The sequence below is a fragment of the Camelina sativa genome, chromosome 2 (genome assembly GCF_000633955.1).
Source record: "Camelina sativa cultivar DH55 chromosome 2, Cs, whole genome shotgun sequence".
Classification (NCBI taxonomy): Eukaryota; Viridiplantae; Streptophyta; class Magnoliopsida; order Brassicales; family Brassicaceae; genus Camelina; species Camelina sativa.
This window is the reverse complement of record NC_025686.1, coordinates 25,575,965-25,600,512: the sequence shown is the minus strand read 5'-3', so window position 1 is coordinate 25,600,512 and position 24,548 is coordinate 25,575,965. Positions and strand designations below refer to the sequence as shown.

General features: G+C 35.8%; 7 protein-coding genes and 1 pseudogene across 9 annotated transcripts in view; 1 reads left to right on the top strand and 7 right to left on the bottom strand.

The window, feature by feature from the left end:
• LOC104738586 (SNAP25 homologous protein SNAP33) overlaps positions 1-715 on the bottom strand; it is a 2,739-nt gene extending 2,024 nt beyond the window's left edge. Inside the window, exon 1 of the mRNA XM_010458743.2 lies at positions 489-715. The gene's annotated coding sequence lies outside the window, so the exon portion shown is untranslated. The remainder of the gene's footprint in view (positions 1-488) is intronic.
• Positions 2,050-4,443, bottom strand: LOC104738585 (intracellular protein transport protein USO1-like). Of its 2 annotated transcripts, none has more exons than XM_010458742.2 (8): positions 4,282-4,443; positions 3,884-4,015; positions 3,723-3,782; positions 3,528-3,630; positions 2,851-3,448; positions 2,661-2,763; positions 2,393-2,560; positions 2,050-2,295 (listed from the first exon to the last, which is right to left on the bottom strand). In XM_010458742.2, the coding sequence occupies exons 2-8, from the start codon at positions 3,986-3,988 to the stop codon at positions 2,236-2,238; spliced, it is 1,197 nt and encodes a 398-aa protein (XP_010457044.1). In that variant the 5' UTR covers positions 3,989-4,015; positions 4,282-4,443; the 3' UTR covers positions 2,050-2,235. The 2 variants fall into 2 exon arrangements, with proteins under 2 accessions (XP_010457044.1, XP_010457043.1); XM_010458741.2 differs by having other exon boundaries at positions 4,285-4,442.
• Positions 4,578-9,087, bottom strand: LOC104738575 (annotated as a pseudogene).
• Positions 10,111-10,822, bottom strand: LOC109127101 (meiosis arrest female protein 1 homolog). The gene is given in 3 exon segments (XM_019231406.1): positions 10,111-10,376; positions 10,515-10,558; positions 10,560-10,822. Coding segments are annotated over 3 exon segments (573 nt in total).
• LOC104738555 lies at positions 11,236-13,840 on the bottom strand. Of its 2 annotated transcripts, none has more exons than XM_010458716.2 (5): positions 12,985-13,840; positions 12,766-12,907; positions 12,530-12,674; positions 11,876-12,357; positions 11,236-11,632 (listed from the first exon to the last, which is right to left on the bottom strand). In XM_010458716.2, exons 3-5 carry the CDS (start codon positions 12,642-12,644, stop codon positions 11,441-11,443), a joined length of 789 nt encoding a protein of 262 aa, XP_010457018.1. In that variant the 5' UTR covers positions 12,645-12,674; positions 12,766-12,907; positions 12,985-13,840; the 3' UTR covers positions 11,236-11,440. The 2 variants fall into 2 exon arrangements, with proteins under 2 accessions (XP_010457018.1, XP_010457022.1); XM_010458720.2 differs by having other exon boundaries at positions 12,766-12,902.
• LOC104738544 (40S ribosomal protein S19-3) lies at positions 13,933-15,283 on the bottom strand. The gene is made up of 4 exons (XM_010458709.2): positions 15,090-15,283; positions 14,785-14,875; positions 14,493-14,676; positions 13,933-14,229 (listed from the first exon to the last, which is right to left on the bottom strand). The coding sequence occupies exons 1-4, from the start codon at positions 15,171-15,173 to the stop codon at positions 14,157-14,159; spliced, it is 432 nt and encodes a 143-aa protein (XP_010457011.1). The 5' UTR covers positions 15,174-15,283; the 3' UTR covers positions 13,933-14,156.
• On the bottom strand, positions 18,200-19,411 carry LOC104756811 (F-box protein At1g30790-like). The gene is made up of 3 exons (XM_010479462.1): positions 19,121-19,411; positions 18,914-19,072; positions 18,200-18,793 (listed from the first exon to the last, which is right to left on the bottom strand). The coding sequence occupies exons 1-3, from the start codon at positions 19,409-19,411 to the stop codon at positions 18,200-18,202; spliced, it is 1,044 nt and encodes a 347-aa protein (XP_010477764.1).
• On the top strand, positions 21,537-24,067 carry LOC104726702 (protein LEO1 homolog; the record flags this gene model as incomplete). The annotated part of the gene is given in 6 exon segments (XM_010458700.1): positions 21,537-21,811; positions 22,170-22,513; positions 22,697-22,826; positions 22,951-23,154; positions 23,394-23,570; positions 23,936-24,067. Coding segments are annotated over 6 exon segments (1,104 nt in total), but the record flags the coding sequence as incomplete, so codon positions are not given.

Genomic DNA, 24,548 nt, shown 5'->3' with positions numbered 1-24,548 from the left:
CTAATAAACCTTCCTGCAAAAAAAAAAAAAAAAAAACAGTAATCAGGATTGATGATTTTTTACTCTAACTTGTAAGCAAAGAGAGTAAGACTTAAAAAACGATATTAAGATACGATAAAGTCGATCAAATCCCCAAGTTGACATAGATAAAGGAGTAAAGCAACAAGTTTTAAAAAACAGTGACATCCCAACGTTTGATTTCACTTCTAAGATGAGTTTACACGACAAAAGATTAATTTAAACCTAATTTGGGCATAATCGAGCAAACAAAGTTCATAAAAGAACCTAAACACTATAGCAATCCCCACAAAAATTCACTAAATCTCTCTGGTTTGAAACAAATCTTAGGCACAAAAGAAATCAAAAACCTCCCAAGATCTATCTACCCAGATGGCGGCGAGAAAATAAAAGAAACTGGAATTGAGAAGAAAGGAACTGTAAATTTTAGCAGTCAAAATAAAGATAGAGAGAGGAGATCGAAGCCTAACCTTTTTGGTGAGAGAGAGAATTGAAATCGAGAAGAAGATTGAAGATTTGGGGTTCTCTTAATGAATTGAAGAAAAAGGACCAAATCAATGCGAAGAAGAAAGGGGAAAAGGAATTAACGCGGAAACGACTGGGAACGACCCAAAGAAATTGAGTTCTCTTGAGTCTTTTTGGGTTTTCGTTGACGAAATTTTTATGATTTTGGAGTGTAGAAGAAAATTAAACAAATTTGTGCATTGATTTTGATGAATCGATTAAGTAATAAAATAAAATTTTATTTTAATTCAAATATAAAACGGTCATATACATTTTTTTTTCTTTTTCTTTTTTTTTTTGCTATAGCATCCCAACTTCATTTTGAAATGGAAAATCCTATAACTACTTTCTAATTACGCAATTTGGATCTTTTTAATTTTATCAAGACAATAAAACACAATAGAATTACAAAAAAAAAAAAAAAAAAAAATACAATTTTATATATGTAGGACATAATTGTGGGTAATTAATAAACAGAGAAATTTGGTTTCTCACAAATATTTTTTTACTCTGAATGTATTACACCACCGTGTTGTGTTGGCTCACAAAACAATTGTCTGAAGATATTCAAATTCATTAATATAATTTTATTTCGATGAAAAAAAAATTATTAAAGAGAGAAAGAGTCAGTTTTTCGTATATTTTTCTCAATTACTGTTTTTTTCTATAAAAAAAAGGTACCAATATGGGTTTAGTTTATTAATTACATGAGCCATCCCACTCGCAATTTCCTTTTCTCGACGTTTGGGGTAAGTTGTCAACTTTGCCAATCCAAATAAGAAAGACCCTTCTTTGTTGAATTTGTCAAAGAGAACATGTATATTTATTCTTTGCATCCCCCACAAAATATACTACTTGAACATTAAAAAAATTGTTTGCACAAATGTACATATACGATCAAATATCAGTGCAACTCAAAAATAGTTTTTTTTTTTTTTACGTTTTGATCACAAGCCAAGAATTATACCATTTGAGTTTTAAGCTTTCGTTTTTCTTTTAAATAGACTTACCGTAAGTTGTATTACAGCAATCTCTCCATTCAAGATTTTAACAAGAGTTGAATTTAGATATTTTTCCTCTATTTTTAGATTAAGTTGGAGGAATAGGTTTTTCTTAAAGTCAAGTTGGATTAGGTTAGATAACAAATCCACAAGTGTCCTTGATTAACAATAAAGACAACAGGTTCCTTTCTCTTGACCCATTCATTTATCCCTGTCATGTAAATCATCAAAATAGGATTACAAGACTTTGCACATGCATGCTACAACTCTTATTAATTTTAACAAGAAAATGAGACAAATGGGCTATCAAATCAACTTGGCCCTGTTGAACTCGGCTCACAACAGGCCCATCAAATAGAGTCAAACAACCAGTAGGAACTAGGAGGAAGCTTCTTGGTCGAAACAATCATTGCCTTTAAGTTTCAACATTCTCTAAGAGATTCATCTCAATTTCTCAAGATCTCTCAAATGTTACTCAAGGCGTAATTTACACTCAGAGAAAATCCACATAAAGAAGCAGTTTCACTCTTCAAAAACTCAATTTCTATATATATATATATATACACAATCACAGACATGAAATCTATATTCCAATCTTCCATTCAAATTGGATTATGTACACTTGAAATGTATACAAATTCGAACCTTATTAGCTTAAGGCTTCTCCGAGGCATTAACTGTGATTCCAAGTTTAACTCGAACCTTTGCTGTTTTATACGGCAGAAAGAGGTATGACGCAAGTTGATGAGGACTTGTTCTTCTCTCTCTTAATCTTGACAAGAAAATGGATATCTGTTAGGTTCCTTCAGGATTCTCTGATGGCTCAAAGAACAACAAACAAAAAGAAAATATAATAAACAAGCAAGTACCTGTGCCTCTAGATTGGCTATTCTTTGTAATGATGCTTGTTCGATGCATGCACGTCGCTTGCATTCTTCCTCCAATAAACATGTCATTTTATATCTTAATTCAGCCATTTCTTGTGTTAAGTCCTCTGCTTCTTCCTTGGCCTTTAGTTTCTCTTCTTTCAACTCATCCTTTAGGCATAACAAAATAATTTTGAAACTAGTTAGAACATGTGTTGATGCTGTAGAAAGGTCCAAATTTTTCATTCTAAAGGAACATTTTGGTAAATACCTTGAGCTCCCTTACAATATCTTCGTATTCACATATCTGTCTAGCCATATCCTCCATTTCGTCTCTCAGTTTCGCATCCTTGATGATCTCATGGAGACATTCTCTGTGAGACAAGAAATCAGCAGAGCTCAAAAAACCGAGAATAGCTTGATTGGATGTACTTATTATAGGGCTTAAGCTGGAAACCTACCGAGCTTCATCAGGTATTGGAAGCATGTGGTTCAGTTCAGCAAAGAAACACTCTGCATTTACAGGCGTTTCACTTTCATTTTCCAATTGTTCTTTAAACCTTTGACAATATTCTTCGACATTCCTTTCAGAGGCTACACATCTCTCCCTCAGCTCTTTGTTTTCCTTTTCTAAGCACTCAGCATCCTCTTGTGCCTCTCGAAACTTCAACTGTAGCTCCTTGACTATTTCTCTGAACTTCTCGTTTTCTTGGATACTTTCTCCTTGAACTTTCTTAGCATCAAAGAGTGCCTGCTCCAACGCTACTACATCAAGTTTCATGCTTTCTATTTCACACTGAGACTCCAATGTTAAGGATGAGACAGACTCCTCCAGCTTCTCAACAGAAAACCTAGACAAATGTAGCTCAGTTTCTGTTCTCTCTAGTTCTTGCAACAACAGTAGTTGCTCAGATTTTGACGTACACAACTCCTCCCTCAAAAATTGAACTTCTTCTTCCAAATTCCCTGATTCGGTTACCTTGACTTCAAGATCGAGCACACGTTCACTCAGGTAGTTCACTTCTAGGCCTCTAACATTTACTTGATCCCGCAAGTAATCTGCAAGACAAAGAAAGTGTCTTTTAGCTCATAAAATATATATGTCTAGACTTCAGTTTCTTATAAGAATCTGATTTACCAATCTCCTGGTAGCAATTCAACAATTCCTTCTCCATAGTCTGAATTCTTCTCTTATCTTCTAAACGAGACTCAGACAACGAATTAGCATTCAGTTCCAACCTCTATGGTAAAAAAAAGACAACAAAACTCAGAAAAGGTATGAACAATCAATTCACAAAATACAAGTCTAAAACACACACAAGAAGAACATTACTCTGACGAGTTCAACACTCTGTGACTGTGATTCTCTCAGCATCTCCTTTTCTTTCCTTAGCTGCCAATTACAATGAAAACATGAGATGACAACGCAAAAATATGAACTTGATCAATCAAAGAGACAAGGATATAAAAAAAAAAAAAAAACAAGATTCACACCTCACTACATCTTGTTCCAATCTGAAAGAGTTCCTCAGCATAAAACGAGTTCTCAACATCGCTTCTTGAACTACTTCCCGAGCTACTTCCCCAATTACTCGACATTAGAAAGACTAAATTTACACAGAAGCACTGCAAATAAGCAAAGGTCATTAGCAACAAGAAACTGTTAAAAAAAAAAAAAAACTAAACTTTCGTCTTTTCTCAAATCTAATTAGATTGTAATTCACATCATAAGACTTTTCATATACACGGAATAAGTTAATAATATAAACACATACTGCGTGAATTAGCCAAGTTCAGCAATGCAGGACTCTGTACTAATTACATGAAAATAGAGCAAGATATATACTGAATTAACTGGACTGAACAAAAGCAAAATCGTAGGCAAGCATTACCACCTTCGCCGTGACTTGACCGGAGCAAGTTAACTCCCTCCGACCCTTTCAGTACCAAATGAATAAAAAGTATTCTTTTTTGCTTTCTCTCTGCTTTAATTTGAACAAGAGAAGATCCGGGTAAGTCGAGTCGGGTGGCCCATATGAGCTGTAGTCTCTAATAATGGAGATACAATTTTTTGATGATACAAACCGAAAATTCTGTTGGATAATCCTGTCGTTATTTCCAATTTAACTGATAATAATGCCTAAAATTTTAGTATTATATTTTTTTAACAGGTTACTTTATAAATAAATAATAATAATCAGATTTTTAAAATTAAGAAAAATAGAAAATAATAAATAGAGCATTACAAGAAAATTAACTCCCAAGTTGTTATAGTAATTTTCAACAGTTCAAATACCATCCCTAGATTTTAACATTGTTTTAGCTCTTTTTCCCCCAAAGGCGAGTCCAAAAGTTATCAGCTTGTCCCTTACTCTCTTCCGTTTTGCCAGCCTCTCCAGGATGTTCCATGCGTCCTGCAGACACGTTTTCAGGTTCCTGCGCTTTTGGTTGGGTTTTATGTTTCAGCTCATCTTCCAAATTCTTGGCCACATTCACGTTTGGTGGTCGCAGCTCTACTCTCACAGCCACAGGAATCACATCCAAACATCCTCTGTAACACAAGATCAATATTCAAGACACATTACATTTTATACAACTATATGCTAATTGTTGGCTCTTACCTCGGTTCTTTAAGTGATCTAGACTCTCGGTTCTGTTCAGTGAAGAAGACACGCTGCACCAAGTTCTCAGATACAGCGTGTCTCTCCTTCAAGTTCACTTTATCTTCAGGTGCCTCTCCAAACCCAAGATCATTGATCTTTACAAGTGTTCGCTCTTCTGTTATTTCTGTTTCTTGATTGGTTTCTCCATGGATTGTCCCCGAGTCAACAATCAACTGCTCCAATGCTTCAAATGCCTGCTACAGAGATATTTCAGTTAAGGTATAATATATACTCCCATAACTTTCGATAAGAATCAAACCTAAGAAAACGTGTTACTAGCATTTGTAATATTTCTAATTGACAGCAGATTTCAAATTCACAAAAGATAACCAAATAGTGAAACGATAAACTTGCCTCGGCTGGCTCCTTGACCATGGCAGAATGGTTCTGACTCTTCAGATGAGAATTAAAGATGGTTTGGTTTTTACATGGTACTTTCTTCGTTTTCTCCCCATAATCTTTAGGAAGCTTGGCTGGTCCCTTGCACATATTTTCGTTCTTGGCTGGTTGTTGTAGTTCCAAGTTCTGTCTGTGTTTTTTCCCATAGGTGTGATTTGCATATGCAACCTTGTTGTTGCAGCTCATCTGGCAGACTTGGCACCACACAGGCTGCAAACCCTCTGGTTCCTTCACAGGTTTGGTTGAAACACTGAACTGAGCATCACCGCTGGCTACAAAGGCGACCTACACATCAAGAATAAAAAGTCAGTAAGGGTTTGATTTGAACAAACGTAAAGAGGTAGAACAAGAAGTGAGCTGCCACTACGGTAGTATGCTTTTGATTCGGCCAGTGAGCTACATGTTGACAAAGCTTAGATGTTGCTAATATTGCTTGTTGCTAATATTGCTTGGCTTACCATCACCTCCTTTCCCTCCTTCTTCACCTCCACTGGGTGCTCATTTGCTCTTTTGGACATGTTTACAGGCTTGACAATGACATCAGAACATTCCCTATGATAATAGTTGGAGAGTATTTTTAATACGGATTGTTCATATTTTGATATACTAAGCAAGCAAATCCAAGGTGGCAAAATTTACCTTGCTTCTCTGGGTACTTCAAAATCAGATTTTAGGTCACCAGAGAAAAATTCTCCATTTGGAATCTGTTTGTTAACAGTCTCTACCTGGTCTTTAGTACTTGGAAGACGTTCATTTACACTGCTTTCTGAGGTGCCACAAATCTTTCTCAACTCTTCGTTTTGCTTCTCAAAGAACTTGGTATGCTCTTGAGTGTTTTCAGACAGCGACTGAGGTTCTGCAATTGTTTCTGTTGGTTGAGCTTTTTGTCGGAAATCTTTCTCTTCAATCTCCCTAGCATTGATGAGTTCCTGATCCAACTATATAAGTTTCATTATTTCTATATTTTATCATAGACTCACATTCTGCAATTGTTATACTAAACTGGAAACTTACCTCTGATTGCTGCACCATCACAACATGCTTTTCAAAACACTTGCTATTCACTTGAGCGTTTTGAGACTGCAACTGAGGCTCTGCAATTGTTTCTCGTGGTTGATCCTTTTCTCCGACACCTTTCTCTTCAAGCTTTTTAGAATCAATGATCCCCTGATCCAACAGTATAATATCAAGCATATGTTTTACCAAACTGTAATTTTTTCTCAGTTTTATAATTTCTAAGTTCTCGAATACACAAAGAAACTTGCCTTTGACTGATTCAGCTTGGCAGCGTGCTTCTGACCCCTTAGATGAGAATAAAAGACAATTGGACTCTGGCACCCCACATTGCACAAACGACAAAAGTGATTAGCGTTTGCTTTAGGATGTACAGTTATTTCTCTTGGTTGATCCTTGTCTTCAACACCTTTATCTTGAAGCTTCTTAGAATCAATTAGTACCTGATACAAAGCTATTATATCAGCCCTATCTTTTACCAGATTGCCAACTTATCAATGTTAATTAAAATCCCATATTCTAGAATAGCCAACAGTTAGAAACTTGCCTCTGATTGATTCACCATTGAAACATGCTTCTCAAAGCCCTTAGTATTCTCTTGACTCTTTTGAGACTGCAACAGAGGCTCGGCAACACTTGGTTGATCCTTTTCTCCAACATCTTTCTCTTGAAGCTTCTTAGAATCAATGAGTGCCTGAAACAACGCGCTTTTAAATCAGGCTTATAATTTTCTATGCCTATAAATGTTTTAAGTTCTCGAATAGCCAAGAGTTAGAAACTTGCCTCTGATTGACTCAGCATGTTAGTTGTATGCTTCTGACCCCTCAGATGAGAATCAAAGACAACTTGACTCTGGCACACCACATTGCACATAAGACAAGCGAAATCAGCGTTTACCTTAGCTCTACCTTCAACCGCCTGCTTATCTTTCTTATGTTTCGTTGGAACCTCCTTAGCAGGCTCAACTGGTCCCACCGAAATGTTTTTGGACTTGCCTGATTGCAGTTCCAAGTTGTTTCGGTGTCTTTTTCCATAGGTGTGCTTTTTATATGCATCATTGTTGGGGCAGCTGATCTGGCAAACTTTGCACAACACAGGTTCCAGAAGCACCGCTTCTTGTGTGGATTTGGCTGAAACGCTGGCCAAAGCACGGCGGTTTTCTACGAAGGCAGGCTGCACAAAAAAGGCAAACAAGTTAATTTTCTTTCCTTCTAGTTTCCAGAAAAAAATAACTAAACTTCAAGGAAAATGTGGTACATTGTTGAGGAGTGCGGTGAACTTGTCAGAGCTATCACATGGTCTGCTGGCAGTAACAGATTCACCTGTGGTGGCTCCTTTACCATTCTGGTGCATATTTACTCTCGTCTCTTGAGGTGATCCTCTTGTAAAGTGGTTTTCTCTGGTTTTATGATCCTTAGCATCTCCAGCGTCAGACGTTGAATCAGTTGGTTTGCTGGACTGAGCTTGTTCAGAAACAGGATAGCTCGACACTTGATAATTAGAGACATAACAAAGTCCATTGTTGACAAGTCGAGAGGATTCACTGGTGGTTCCACTGCTATTCTCAAGCATGTTTCTTCTAGTCTCCTGACGTAATCCTCTCCGAACATGCTTTTCTCTGGTTTTGTTATCCTTCACGTCTCCAATGTCCGAACTTGAAGCAGCCTGTTTGCGACGTACATTGTCGAGAACGAGTTGAGAGGATTCAGCACTTGTAAGAGGAGGGCCACCAGAGGCTAGAGTTGTCCAGAGCCATACATCTTTAGCAGCAGCAACAAGCGGTGCAGAGGCCTGTGGAGGCTGAGCTAAAAGAATGTTATACCTCCTCATCCGTAGCTGGTGAAGAGCATTGGAGAAGTCCCTGTCACCAGAGATAAGCATAAAATTCGCTGGTGCAGCGTTGTCTACAGCCCAAAACAACATATCCACCAAAATCTTCTTATCACTCGCATCTTTAGCTCCTGTTTCAAACAACACAAACTCAATCTTATATTATCCCAAACAAAAACTACCTAAATGCTTAAACTTTGATCACAATTTCCAAAGTCCATATAGAAGTACAGATCCATGATCAACAAAACAAAATTCTCAATTCCAAGGGGAAAAAAGAACAAAAGAGTCAAACTTTATGAGAAAAGGAGACCTGCGGGGACATGATTAAGAGCAACACCAGTAGAAGAAAGAGCTTGTTGAACAGAGTGAGGGATGAGAGTGGTGTCACCATAAGCAGAAATCGAGACAGGTCCACAGTAATTCATCTTCAACAAAGCGGAACTCACATTCTGAGCAATCCTATGAGCATCCCAACCTTTGGGTACCTCACAATTCTCTATATCCCACCACACCGAAGTTTTGGCCTTCACGTAATCCGCCTCCGCCGTAGACATCGCCGGAGAAGAAGAAGAACAACAAAGTTGTTCTACTAAGAAAAAGAAAAAAACAAAGAGTGAACCAAAAAAAAAAAAAATCACACTTTTCTATCTCTCAGTCTAGCTACAAGTCGTCGAAGATCGGAGGGTTGGTAAGGTGATTGATCTCTTACCTCTGAGTTTAAGTAAAGAAGTTACCACTTAAGTTCTTCTTTCCATGTTGACGAAGAAACCTTTCGCTTTTCGCAAAGTCTGCTTTTTTTTTTTTTAATGTATTTTGTCTTTTTCTATTGATAGTACGAGCAACTTTTAAATACTGTGTATATTTTTTATTATTAAATCCACGTCAGCAATTTGAAAACGCGCCAATCAAATCAGAAGAATCAGACATTGGAGAAGATCAATGCTTCTTTAATTAGCCGTTGTAGGCTCTGCAATAATATCTCTCCTCCATCGGTAATTAGCGAAATATTTAAGCAGAGTCATAATTATATTACTAAACCAATGTACATGCATGCCTAAAGCTGTTATGCTTTTTAAGTAAAAATGATCTAGTTTCCATTCCCAAGTTATTATTATTATTATTACTAATTTTCAATCTCAGAAAATAATATAATTACCACATGCACAAACAAATGAAAGAGGTTTTGTAACTTCTGGTGGTATCAATTTACATAAAAAAAACTGAATGCTCCCGGAGGAAAAAAATCCATAGACTTTCAAACCCCAAGTTGGAGAGAGATTCACAAACGCTAATTACTAATTAAAGAAACAGATTAGCGAGTAGTTGTGGCTTGACTTTTAAGTTTGTTTTTGTGTTTCCGCCCTGAGATATGACTTTGATACATAGCTTCGTTCGGGCTATGGACCTGGCATAGCTTACAGAACAAGTTTTTTGGTTTGGCCTCGGGTTTGATTACACCAATGTCATTAGCGCACTGACAACAAAAAAATCAATTAAGATGAAAAAAGGTTTTTCAGCTTATGAGTTAAAACATTAGTATTTGCCACATACTATAATTTATCTCGTTGAAGTGATCATCATCTTCACTTCATGAACTACTTAGGAGTGAAAATGATTCCTAATGTGATCTCTAACTCTGTGCACGTTCAATAAGATAACAAACAAGCACACTGCACACACCAACAAGAAAAACATACGAGTATATATAGTTTATACCTTTTTCATGTGCTCATTACTAGAGAGGTGGGAATTGATATCAGCCAAGCTGCATTTTTCGCAGGACTTCTCGCTCTTTTCGCTATGCTTAGCTTGTTAAAGAACCGTAGAGGCAGAGACAGAACCAGTTGCAACTATGCTTTTCCAAAACCAAACCATCTTTGCAGCTGCAATTAGAAAGGGAGATGCTATCTCAGGTTGCGTGGCCAGAAGAATGTTGTATCTTTTCATCCCTAGCTGGTGGAGAGCGTAAGCAAAGTCTCTATCACCAGATATGAGCATTATATTAGCAGGAGCTTTGTTTTCCATTGCCCACAATAACATGTCTACAAGGATCTTTTTGTCGCTCCCATCTTTAACCCCTGTTATATCATATCATCATAACTTCATATAACTACACATTTTTAAATATTTACAAAACTAAAGATTGAGATTTTTAAAAAGAGGCTATAGATTAGAGATAATTATAGAGAGAGAGAGAGATATTAGAGATTTTTTACCCGGAGGAACGTGAATGAGGGACAAGGCGGTGGCGGAGAGACTGTTGTACAGAGGAAGACATTTTATTGGTATCACCATAGGCATAAATGGTGATCGGACCACAGTAGTTCCTTTCCAACAAAGCTGACTTAATGTTATGAGCAATGGCACTGCCATCACAACCTTTAGGTACCATGCAGTTTTCAAAGTCCCACCACACTGACGTTTTTGCTATTACGAGCTCAGCCTCCATTGTTGCCGCTGTAGGTAACGTTGAGGGACATTGGCTGCTGAAAGGAATCGTTATTTGCGATACCGTTCTCTGCATTTTACCCCTTGAAAATGGTAATAGTGCTCGTGAAATCGAAGCTAATGTCACCCTTAATTTCATTTTTCTCTTATTTGCAGGAAAATTAGATATAGAATTATAGAACTGAAAGAGTTTCTAACTTTCTCAAACTAACGAGACAAAAACAACTAGAATTTGATATGTCGTTTCGGTTTTCCCCAATATATATAAAAGAAGAATTTGAAATTTTGTTTTGTTTTAAAGTTATTAGATTTGAGACTATTAAAGAAGAGCTGAAATGTTCAAGGATCCACTACGTTTTTAAGATGTATCCGTAGCCTTTCACTACTTGCTTTCTTTAATTGCCTTGAAAAGGACTTTAATATTTTGGAAACATGTTTATATGCATTATCTATTGCAGTATATAGCAGCATTCATCCAAAAAACAAAGATGAGTCTCAAATCCAAAAGTTAGTTTTACCAAAGTAATAATAAAGCTTCTCCCAAATTAACCAAAAGTTATCAACTTGGCTCAGCTTTTTTTTTCCAGCATCCCGATCCAAATAAACAAAGGTGAGACTCAAAACACTACCAGTTTAGCAAAATTTTACAAACTCTAATTGCATTTTCATTCGCTCTAATATTAAAGGAGGACCATTAACGGATTCTGCAGACGCGCTTTCTTGAATTCCCGGCTTGATCTTCAAGTTTGTTCTGGTGCCTTGTCCCTAAGATGTGATTTTCATACCTAGCTTCACTGTTGTAACTCGTCTGACAAACTCTGCACCATACATGCTTTGCTTCGGTTAAACCAGTGACATGAGGGCGTTCACCGGCTACTTGCACGAGCTACATAACAAAAAAAAGAAGTCAACTTACAATAAGGTTTAAGATGAAGAGTACAGCAACAACTGTCAAATCTATCATCAACATAAAAGAAACATATATGCCACACAATTAATCTCTTCCCTTACTCTCCGTAAAGTCTCTTTAAATAGAAACTTGGGATCCAAGAAGAGGACAACAAGCACACACAAAAAAAAGTATAATGTAGCCTTTTATCGAAGATGTGAAAGTAAAACAAAACTTTACCTTAGATCTGTGCCTTTTACCAGAGATGTGAAAGGTTAAATCATGGCTCGAGCAAACAACATTGCATAATTCACAGAAGCTTCCGCCCCTCTTGTTTCCAGTTCTAGAGACCAAAGCTGAGTCAAACTGCTTAATGTTCTGAGTTTGTTTACGAACCGGATGGCTTAATACATCAGTGCCAGAACGATGATGTTGGCGTCCACTATCAATGGGTCGTGAGGATTCACCTTGTTTGCCACGAGGACAATCCCCAAAAGCTATGTTTGTCCATAGCCATATTGTCTTTGCAGCAGAGATTAGTGGAACTGATGCTTTGTCAGGCTGGGCCAGAAGGATGTTGTACCTTCTCATTCGCAGTTGGTGAAGAGCGTAAGAATAGTCTCTATCACCAGAAATGAGCATGAAAGTCGCAGGAGCTGGATTGTCCACTGCCCATAACAACATATCTACTAATATCTTCTTGTCGCTCGCATCTTTCACTCCTGTTTAATCACACCAACACCAAGATAAAGACACTCAAAACACCTTACCATTTACAAACTACATACATACTAAGGGCTTGAGATTCCCAAAAGAAAAAAGCTAAGCGTAAAGAATCTAACAGTTAACTGAGTCGAGTGTCGAGAGAGAGAGAGAGAGAGATTAACCACTAACCAGCCGGGACGTGATTGAGTGTAACGCCGGTGGAATAAAGAGCTTGTTGGACAGAAGAAGGGATTTGATTGGTGTCTCCGTAGGCAGAAATAGTGAGCGAACCATTATAGTTCATCACTGTATAGAGACCTCCCCAAATTTCACACTATTTCACAAATTTCATCACAAATTTCTTTATTGTTACAAGTAAAAATACATTTGGTAGCCATTAATTTTTTTTTTTACTTAAGTCTGACCTGGGTAAAAAACAGTCCTAGGTCCGCTATTGTCTCTATACCATCACGCTAGCGGCAGCAATCTGAAACTCTATGATGTCTAATCACGCGCCGTTCCTTCTTGTATTGTAACCTTTTTTAAAAGTTCATAGGCTCTCCTTTTCTATGCCAAAATTTGTTTTAGAACCTGAGTACGTAAAACACAAGCAAGACGAAAATGTAATAGTTGAAAGAACTTACAGCTTCTGTTGCCATTCCTAGAATTTGTCCAGCCATTCCATCAGGATAAAAGGGTTAGTTTCAATGACAAGAATCACTGGAAATGCAATTCTTCCTCCATCATACCAACCTTCTTTAGTACCCTGTCGATATTAGTTTCCAAATAGACAAGTTTATGTAAGACCAAGGCTAAATTTTAGTTGACATTACACCAACTGCTGATCTGGTCTGACTCCACGAATGACTCCCATCCCAACCAAGCTGGTCACTATGAGACTGAACAAACCTTCTAATAACTGCAAGACTCGCATGTTAGTAAAACCGCAGAAAAAAAAAAAAAAAAAAAGAGAACCATGTATAAACGCCAGAAAATATAAGTTAAAAGGTTCTTATTACATGATTATTTTATCTAATTACGAACTATGAATACCATAAAATGTTAGTAGAATATCACTTCAGCATCTCTCTATTCTATTCTCAACAATGACAAGACGCTTCTCTCCCAAGTAAACTGGGTAACCTCATACCTATCTCCCTCAATTTCTCAGCATCGACAACAAAAAAAAAAGCTGAAATGTCAAAGGATCCACCACTATGCTTCTTCGGATATGTCGTAGCATGAACTTTTATACTTTGCGTTCTTTAACTTTTATAATATTTTCGAAACATGCTTGCAGTATTTGTATATCTTCACTATTTTCATCATCTGTAACAAACTTTTTTAATGTCGCAGTATTACTAAAATCTTACAAGCATCACTGTTCAAACTAAGCACCTCTCAAGTCTCACATGACAGAGAGGTAATGTGAGTGAGCCAATATGATTGTTGTCTTCGAGAAAAGGCAAGTCTGTGAGGCCAACGTCCTAGCTTCCAACTCCAAAATAAGTGTGTTCTTTTTTCCTTTACCGACTTTTAAGTTTTAAGTAAACAAAACCATTTTGCAAAAAAACAATTGAATACAAAACAAAAACAAAACTAATTTCATGAAATCAATAGGAAACGAGGTCAAAGATAAATATCAAATATATAGCCATAAGTCGCTCAGAATATAAAGAGAGGGGCAAAAGAAGCAAAACTCATCAAAACAAAAAATGAGAGGGAATTCTACTACTGGTTATCAAATGCAACTCATTTCATAACTAAATCCAAAACATAAACCTTAAACTTGGAGTTGATCATCTGTGATTTTGATTTAGACAGCAGCTGCAATCCTTCCCGCAACTTGATCAAGATCTCTCTGACCACTTGATGTGATCTTCCTCCCACTGTTTACATGACGATAAGTAAATCATTAGCTACCAAATCGTATTGATTTATTCCATAGGTGGTGTATTAGTAAATGAAGCAGTAGCACATTATAAATCCATACATACAGTTCATCTATATAGATAACAGTTACGGTTTTCAGCACCTTATGCGGAAATCGAATCCAAATCTCTAAACTGTATTCCCTACCATTCATTTGTACCAGTATCTATCTAAGTGAAGCTAAGGAGAGATCTAAAACCACATATGATGATAAACTCACCCCTTAGTGTCAAGGTCGACAATGTTCATGGTCTGGAGTTGCTGAAGAATGTGACGAGCAATACCACCACTGCTCTTGCAGAAATGAGGTGGACGGCTTCCGTTCCTCTTGCTTCCTCCATAGATCCTACGGAACGCACCAACTCCAAGACCACCCCTCAGGTAGACTTTCCTAGCCATGGAAGCTAAAGAGTAGAAACTTGTCTCAGAAAAACAGATACAAACATTAAGGCAATACCTAAATCCACTATGTAGTAGAAGCCTTTTAACCAGATGATGTTATAGATACATACCAGCTCTGATGTAGTACCAGTCGGGGTCATATGGAGCAAGCTCCTTAAGTTTACCAGTCTTGACGATGTCTGTCCACAGAGGCAGCTCAATCTACATGAACGGAACAACATTAAATCAAAAACCAAGCATCCAATCTATAGCTTTCACTGAAATGACACTAACGAATCAATGTTCAGACCTTTACAGTTACGATTCAAACTAAAAGCAGCCATCAAAGCACTCTCATGAGGTAATCGTAATCTCAAAACACCAATCTAAAGACTAGACTACGGGAAAAAAAAAAACGAATCGTTAGATTTATTACCTTGCCAGAGCGCTTGAGATGGGCAGCGTAAGCCTTGACGAACTCGTGTGGAGAGACATCCTTAACAGTTTTTCCTGTCGCCATTGTTGTCGCGCCCTCTGAGATCCTTTTCTTCTTTCTCCTCCTTGTTGCTGCGGCGTCGGCGCTGGCTGCTTGGAGTCTTCGAGACGGAATTGAGGAGGAACTATGATAAAACGAAATTAGGGTTTTTGATGAGTTTCTATGACGCGAATTTACATAACTACCCTTCTTGTTTTGGGTCTTGCTTCTTGGGCCCTATGACATATATGTTCGGCCTGTTATTTTTCAGTTTTCTCCTCAGTTTTTCAAGTTTCATTCACCGGTTTATATATATAGTTTGACCATACAAAACAAACAAAATCACCGGTTAATTTGTATTACCCACGACAAAAAAACAAAAAATAATCAAAATACTAAAATCTATACTAATAAAAAGTAAGTATGAGCTATAAGCTCCTAAAAGCGTCCACATAGGATTTTAAACCACCAATAGGGATAAGACATGTCACTCATTAACATTTTCTAAAATCTCCTGAATTTTCAATATTAAGAATTATTTTAAACAACCTATAAGGATTTGACATGTCATTCATTAATATTTTTAAAATTTCCAAAATTTTTAGAAAAAGGAAAATTTTTAAATTTATAGAAATAAAAGAACTATGTACAACGTCCCACATCGGCTAGAAATCTTTTAGATATTGGTTCAGAACCAGTATAAATAAAGATTAATATGCTTCCAACAGCGAATGAGCAGGAAATCTTGATTTATCAGGCGTCCAAGTTAAAACGTTTTATTCGTTTGATCCGATTTTTTATTTGATCTTTAAAAAGTTTCAAAAAAATATTATAATATTGAAAATTTTTAAATCTATAAATATTATAATATTGAAAGTTTTTAAAATAGTTTAAAATATTATAAATATTGAACTTTTTAAAAGGTTCAAATATTATATTTTGAAACCTTTTAAAACTTCAAAATCTTATGATCTTTAAATTTTAAAAATTTATTAGCTTATAAAAGGTTTCTAAANAAGTATGAGCTATAAGCTCCTAAAAGCGTCCACATAGGATTTTAAACCACCAATAGGGATAAGACATGTCACTCATTAACATTTTTTAAAATCTCCTGAATTTTCAATATTAAGAATTATTTTAAACAACCTATAAGGATTTGACATGTCATTCATTAATATTTTTAAAATTTCCAAAATTTTTAGGAAAAGGAAAAATTTTAAATTTATAGAAATAAAAGAACTATGTACAACGTCCCACATCGGCTAGAAATCTTTTAGACATTGGTTCAGAATCAGTATAAATAAAGATTAATATGCTTCCAACAGCGAATGAGCAGGAAATCTTGATTTATCAGGCGTCCAAGTTCAAAACGTTTTATTCGTTTGATCCGATTTTTTATTTGATCAAACTAAACTTTAAAAAGTTTCAAAAAAATATTATAATATTGAAAATTTTTAAATCTATAAATATTATAATATTGAAAGTTTTTAAAATAGTTTAAAATATTATAAATATTGAACTTTTTAAAAGGTTCAAATATTATATTTTGAAACCTTTTAAAACTTCAAAATCTTATGATCTTTAAATTTTAAAAATTTATTATCTTATAAAAGGTTTCTAAAAAATTATAATTTATAAATTTTAAAAGTTTAAAATATTAAAAATATTGAAACTTTTAAAAGGTTCAAATATTAAAAATATTTAAACTTCATAGAATGTTTGAAAATATTACAATTACTTAACCTCCATAGAAATTTTAAAATATTATATCTATACTAATAAAAAGTTGAAACTATAAACTCCTAAAGGTGTCCATATAGGATTTAAAACAACCAATAAGAATTAGATATTTCATTAATTAATATTTTTGAAAATATAGTAGTAATCTATATTGTTAAGAATTTTTAGAAGAAAAAAATTTAAATTTATAGAAATAAAAGAAATATGATTTGATATTCTTGCAGTAAAATTTTTATTTTTAAGTCTAAGAAAGAAGGATTGACGTCGCAAGACCTTGAGTTGATGTTATTTGAGTTTAAAGAAGAAGGATCGACAAAAAGCACAAATATTATTTTAACTATACATGTGGTCATATTACTTTCTCTGCGAATAAGGATTTTGGTTTGTGAAGTTTCAATACATGTGGATCTTAAACCGAATAAGTATATGGATGAAATTATCAATAATTGGATGCATGTGTTGACTATGCTGGTCTTTATGAATTGCACAAATTTTATGAGAAAATAAAAGATTTTGGTCTTGGAGTTTGATGGGTTAACAAGTTGTATGGTAGTCTAAAAACATGTTTTTCAGTGAAAGAATGTGAAAAAATTGACGAGGAAGAAGAAGAAAAAGAAAAAAAGAAGAAGAGTATAACGAAGAACATGATAAAAGTAACGATGACAATTACCATAAAAATTGACAATGGAAATGACAAGAAAGAATATGAAAAATAAGAAAACATTGAATAAAAAACACGAAAATATAGGTGGTAGTGATCAATTAAATATGAAAAACGAGATAAATTTAAGATTACAAAATTATTTCATTTTCCTGGTAGTCAAAGAAATGGTTTAGGATATGTGAGGTCACCAGTTTGATTCGCCTTGCCTGGACATCGAGTTAAATTTATGATTTTTTTGATCTGATTTGAATGTATAACACAACTCATTTTTATATTTTAAAAAATTGTATATCTGAAATTTAAATTTTTATTTAATACTAATATAATTTATTTTTATAAGATAACATTTCATTACTGTCATCAATCACATACTCCCTGCATTTCATAATATAAAATGTTTTAGAGAAGATTTTTTTGTTTTATAATATAAGATGTTTTCAAGTTTATATGCTACTCTTAGATTATTTTAATATATTTTATTATGCAGTTTTATTTATGATTGATTGAACTTTTAAAAGTGGTCATTTCTTATATTTTGAAACAGAGTGAGTATATATAATTTTCATCAAAATATATCAAATAAACCCACGCATAGCGTGGATTCAAAACCTAGTACTAATTAAAATCTCGTAGATAAAAGCTGAGAAGCTATGAAGACTAGTACCAACTACCAACTAGGGCACCCAACAAAATGCTCAACGTGACCTGGGTAACACGAAATCCTAAGAGCATTCTTGCCAATTCCGTGGATACGTCTAAACTCATTATCCGCCAGTCCATCAATCTGAACTCTTCTGATACTCTCCCTCATCATATCCATATAGTAAACATAGAAGGGCTTAGATGACTCTAACCATCTAGAAGCCATTACAACCTCGTTGGTATGAATCTCTCCAGTGCACAAAGATGTCTTCTTGTCACAAGGCACATAACAAGTCATGACGTTCGACCATTCTTGTTTCTCGGCATCTTGTAGAATCCACATACGCATCTCATGGGATTCACCGTAGCTTATACATGCTAATTTTCCTTGGTAATTCGTGAGTGTTGAATAACAAGAGATTGCATTATAGTCTTCGGGTCCTTGAATAAACGCAATATTCTCGGATCCAACATCAAATCTAGCTATCCTTGTATGCCCAACTCCGTAGTATATAGAACCATCCATGCAAATCCCACCTTCTACGTAGGCGTAAGGATCTGCGTTGGTCTGGATCTTTCTCCATCCGAACCTAAAGTTTAGCGAGTGAACCAGATGCTCCTGTATTCTATCGCCGAGCCACCCATGGAACATCCTCACACACAACAATTTGTATTCATCTTTGACGGGATCGTACCCGAGACGCGCGTAGATGTCGTCTCTTCCGTTGGACTTAGGAACGGGAAAAGTTTGTGTATAATATCCATTGGTGGGATTACAAAGAACAACCGATGAACCACGTGTGTAGCATACGAATCCGTTTACGGGGGCAGATGTGATGTAGTCTAGATCCGAGATCGTGATGCCGTGTCTTGCGATAACTGTGGAGGATTTGTCGTCCTGTTGGTCTTCAGGATCCGAGATCGTGATGTCGTGTCTTGCGATAACTGTGGAGGATTTGTTGTCCGTTTGGTCTTCAGGAGCCGAGAAGAAAAAACGCTTACCGGAATCCATGTCCTTGAATGTGAAAAGAAGACGAGGCCGAGTCTTTGACTGAGCCAGGAACAAGTCGGCTAAATATTTGCTGCGGAGGATAGAGAACCAAAGCTTCGATACGGTACAAAACCGCATAAGGGATCTCGCCGGAAGTCTAGCGAGTATCTGGGAGGTAATTATTGTGGAGTTTTCAGCGTGAACTAGGTTACGTGACGGAGACGGTTGTGTACGTGAATCTTCCATGGCGACTTGTAGTGGTTTGTAACACAAAAGCCCTCCTATACAACACAAAGCACTTTTTTTGTGTGATGGGTGGCTTTTAATAAATAGAATTCGAACACAACCACCCGAACATACAGAATCTCATGCATATCTAATATCTTACTAGGTACTAACCCGCGGTAGACCGCGGGCTGAACAATTTTTTTATTGAAATCTATAATAATTTTTTTTGTTGTTATATTATTTATAATGGTTTATGATTGAAAATTCAGAAGCTCCGTTCTCGAATTTTTTGATTAAGTCATTTTTAAGGTCAGCTCCCATCCTATCATCATATATATATGTTTAGGAAAAGAAATTGTTTAATAAAAAAATACTGAGAAGAAAACCTTAATTATGGAAAATAACATACAGCTTCATCAATCATCCACTAAGATGAATTCCATGGAATCAGCGGCAGTAATCGAAGATTGCTTCTACATTTTAAAATTTTTAATGCGTATGAGATTTGTTAGTTAAAAGGATAAAGATTTGGTAAATAGATTTAATTTAAGTCAATTGATTATCCATGTAATCCGCAATTTTTGCTGATTAATAATAAGATAATAAGATTATTAATTATTAATTATCTTTTATACCCTTGATAGTTTTAGCTTTTATTTAACAATTTCTAATGGCAGTTGTATGTAAATTTTTACACTTTTTAAGGTTATTTTTATTTTTGTACTTCTCAATTAATATAGTAGGATACTACATAAATCTTCTTTTTTACATTTAAACATGTTAGTTTACCATATTTCATAATATACTTGGTCATTGAAAAACACTAATAATTTGTGCCTTTCTAAAAATAAGTAAGTTTACAAAACTGATAAATTATCACTAACAATAAGGTGTTGTTTCCAATTTAAGCAGTCGCTAGCTTTTATGTGAACCGCAAAGAAAAATCTAATATAGCGTTTATGTTTAGGTGTCGAGGTTAGAGATGTTCTTATAAAAAGATGTTAGAACACCTCCAATGGTTGGATCCAAATTGTTTATGAGATCCAACTATTTATAATTGAAAAAATGTAAAGTTAGAAACTTATGCATGTTTATTAGTTTTGAGAGTCCAATGGTAGAACACCGGTCTAAAGATTTAAATTTTAAAAAGCTTGTGTTATAAGTAATACTTGATACACACTCTAAGCAAAACTTTTGATTTACTGAACTGTAGAACCATAGAAATAAATATCTCTTTTTCAATCTGAAATTAAAATAAAGAACTTATGTGATGAACTACTTATGTTAAAAAGACAAGGAAATTAAACAAACCAATGTATTATTGTATGTTGATTCAAAACAAAATATTGAATGGAAAACTTTGGTTTCAGATTCTTATAAACTATTCAACTCAGTCTTTATGCTCATTTTTCTAGTAAACTAGAAATCATATATATATATATATATATATATAATCAAAAGCCGGAATTGATTTTTCCAATTTCAGTTTTCAAACAATTTGTAAAAGAAAAAAGACTAAAAAACATCCTTTTTTTTTTTTTTGGGACAAAAGACAAAAAAAACATCTATGTCACATTTTCTCAAAGAAACGTCAATCTTGACGCCACCGACCCCATCGTTCTCGTCGATAGACATATATAGTCTCGGTGTGAAGTGTGAACCGGTCTTCCCCAACCGAATCCCGTGTCATACATCCCAATCTGGTTCGACCCGTTTACGACTGACAACAACTGTGTACCCGAAGTCATCGTAGCGTTCCACAATTTTTTTTGAAATCCTTTGAATTATTCCAATTAACGACAACACTATGCTCCTAGTCGACTGTCCGGTCCACATGATGATGATACGGTTCATGTAACTCACTCTTACATTTAAGGATTTTGGGGTACCTTAAATAGGCAAAAACTCTTCCCTCAATATTTGCACGCTCCTTTTGCAGTGATAATGTTCCAAATTTTACCGTCTTCGTACACGCATGTTTCAAAACCAAATTGAGTATCCCCCATATCCATATCCATAAACCAAACACATTTAAATATTATTCTATACAAATTTTTTTTTGTTTCTTGTTCCTTTTTTTAAACTGAACATTATTTCCATTTAAATCAATGTAAATTTCTATTTCCTAGGATCAATTTTATTTTTGTTTTTAAGAAGGNAAATAAAAAAAAAAAAAAAAAAAAAAAAGGACCTTTCAACCTAAAGAACAAAGGCCGAAACAGTTAACCCCTCCGTCGGAGCTCAGATCACGAGCTACCGTCACCCAGAGGCTAAGTGACTGTGAGCAAAAGAGAAGAGAAGATGGTTGGAGTAGAAAAGAGATCCGAGATGATGCATAATCTCTTCGGCGATCAATCCGAGGAAGAAGAAGAGATCGATTCCGAACATGAATCCAATCCTCAGCCTAATTACGCTTCCGTAACTCTCTCTCTCTCTCCCTCCTTCTTTATCTCCTTCGTTTCCTCACCTCGATTGTTTCAGATTTTGCCACTGTTTTCTTTTAATTTACACCTCGGGAATGTTTCGGTATGCGATTGGGGTTTCTCGGCTTCTTTTAGGGTTTTAGGTGAATTGGCAAGAACCATTGCAAATTTTTTAGGCCTAATTCAGCTTCAGCTCTTCTCGTAGATCAAATTGATTATGATATCGGCGAATTCAAAGTGGTTCTATGGCATTACGTAATCCATGATGTTGTTTTGATTTCTTGCTTTTTCTATTGAAACAATAAATTTTCTGGTGATTTTGTGGCTGAAATTATTAATCTAAACACCCATAGGATGAGGCCGAGGGAGGGATGGAGCCTGAAGGAGAAGGTGAAGCTGAGGTTGAAGTTCACGGTGAGGCTGAAGCTGAGTCTGATGGCGAACAGGGCGATGTAGAACTTGATCCTGGAGAAAGTGAGGGTGAGAGAGAGCAGAGTTCACAGGAGGTTGATGTTGCTGATCCACATGAGGAGAGTGAAGCAAGAGATAGTGATAGTGATAACAAAGAAGAAGAAGAACATGTGGGTAGAGTATCCAAAAACAGGAGACAGGCTGTTGTTGAGAGTGGATCAGAGAGGTCTGGTGAAAAGCATTATGAGTCTGAAGATGATGAGGTTGATCAGACTAGGAGTCCAAGGTACCCCTTTTTCCCTTTCTTTCTTGTTGCCTAGCTGTTTTGTAGTTTCTTTTGGATTTTGTGCTGTGCTTAGGATTTGATAATACTTGCTAGTCATCTGAGGGTATCTGAGGTACCTTGGTTTTCATTTTTTCTGATGAATCACTTTGTCTCCTGTGCATGGAAAAATGGGATGGTGGGTAGATCACCTAGTGAGGAGAAGGAAGAGGCTCAAGTTGCACAGTCAGACGTAAATATTCGTAACGTATTTGGATCTTCGGATGATGAAGATGCAGAAGAATATGTCCGGAATGACGTTGACCAGGATGAACATGTGAGTCTTGCTTTCTAATATTACATTTCAGTTTACAGAATATCTGTTTCTTTTCTAGTGTTTGCTTTCTTTTAGAAACCATATGAATTTGCATGTATGTATGACGAGACGTGTAATTTTGTAGAGATCGCCTATCGAAGATGAAGAAGGCTCTGAAAAGGATCTGAGACCCGATGATACGGGGCTTGATGATGATATGGCCCCTGAAGAGGATCCTCAATACGAGTCAGAAGCTGAGCATGTTGAACCTAGGTACAGGGAGAAGCCAGTTGGCCCCCCTTTGGAAGTGGAGGTTCCTTTCCGCCCTCCTCCAGGTGATCCACTTAAGGTATACCTGCTCTATGTTGCTAAAATATTCTTCGCGGACATGGCTTCAAATCAATAATGACCTATATGGTGTTTACAAGTTATCAAAATGTGTCATGTCATTGTGGTTTGGGGAGTGAGAGTGTCCTATTCAGCCTTATATCTGAAACCCCATCTTCTAGTTGTCTATCTGTGGTTAAGATGTTCTGTAGCAAAAATGCGCTTCCTCCCATTACCATCTCCTCTGTGATCTTTTTTCAGATGACCATGATAAAAGTTTCCAATATCATGGGAATTGATCCAAAGCCATTTGATGCCAAAACATTTGTTGAAGAAGACACATTCGTGACAGATGAACCCGGAGCAAAGAAGCGTATTCGTCTGGAAAATAATATTGTTCGCCATAGGTTTGTTAAGGGTCGAGATGGCAAAACATATGTAAGTGAACACTTCTTCGAAGCTTTCCGCTTATAATTTTTCCATCAAAGCTGCCATGAAGCTATGTATTTTGCGTATGGCAAGTACTTATGGTCTACCAATTTCGTAAACTAGCGTCTCTTGGTATGTCTCTTGGTAAATAGAAATTGTTTTATGGTTAGTGATGTTAATACAGGTACACACTAATGATGCAATTCATGTATTTTATATTAGTTTACTAAGTGCCATCATGATGTCTCAGTTCTTCTATTTCTTTAGGCTTGGAATCCTACCCATAGACAATATTTCTTACTTTATTTGCAAATGCACTGATTTTCTTCTACTTTTTCCGTAGTATACTAAAGTCACACTATGTTCGAATGCAGAGTGAAAGTAATGCTCGGTTTGTAAGGTGGTCAGATGGAAGCTTACAGCTATTGATAGGAAATGAAGTTCTTGATATAACTGAACAAGAAGCAAAACAAGACCAGAATCACCTCTTTACCAAACATGAAAAGGTGTTACTACTCCTTCTGTCTTAGTTAGCCATCTATTTGTAGTTGCTCCAGCCTCCTAGGAATTTTAAGCATCCATGGAATCAACAATCAACTAAATAATTTCAGAGGACCCGTACTAATCTCTATACTAAATGGCAAATTCTCATGAGGAAACTAAATTTCTCCTTCAATCCATCCAAATTATTAGTCTTCGAATAAATCCAACTCTGCAATATCTCAAAGTGTTGTCCNTTCGTAACGTATTTGGATCTTCGGATGATGAAGATGCAGAAGAATATGTCCGGAATGACGTTGACCAGGATGAACATGTGAGTCTTGCTTTCTAATATTACATTTCAGTTTACAGAATATCTGTTTCTTTTCTAGTGTTTGCTTTCTTTTAGAAACCATATGAATTTGCATGTATGTATGACGAGACGTGTAATTTTGTAGAGATCGCCTATCGAAGATGAAGAAGGCTCTGAAAAGGATCTGAGACCCG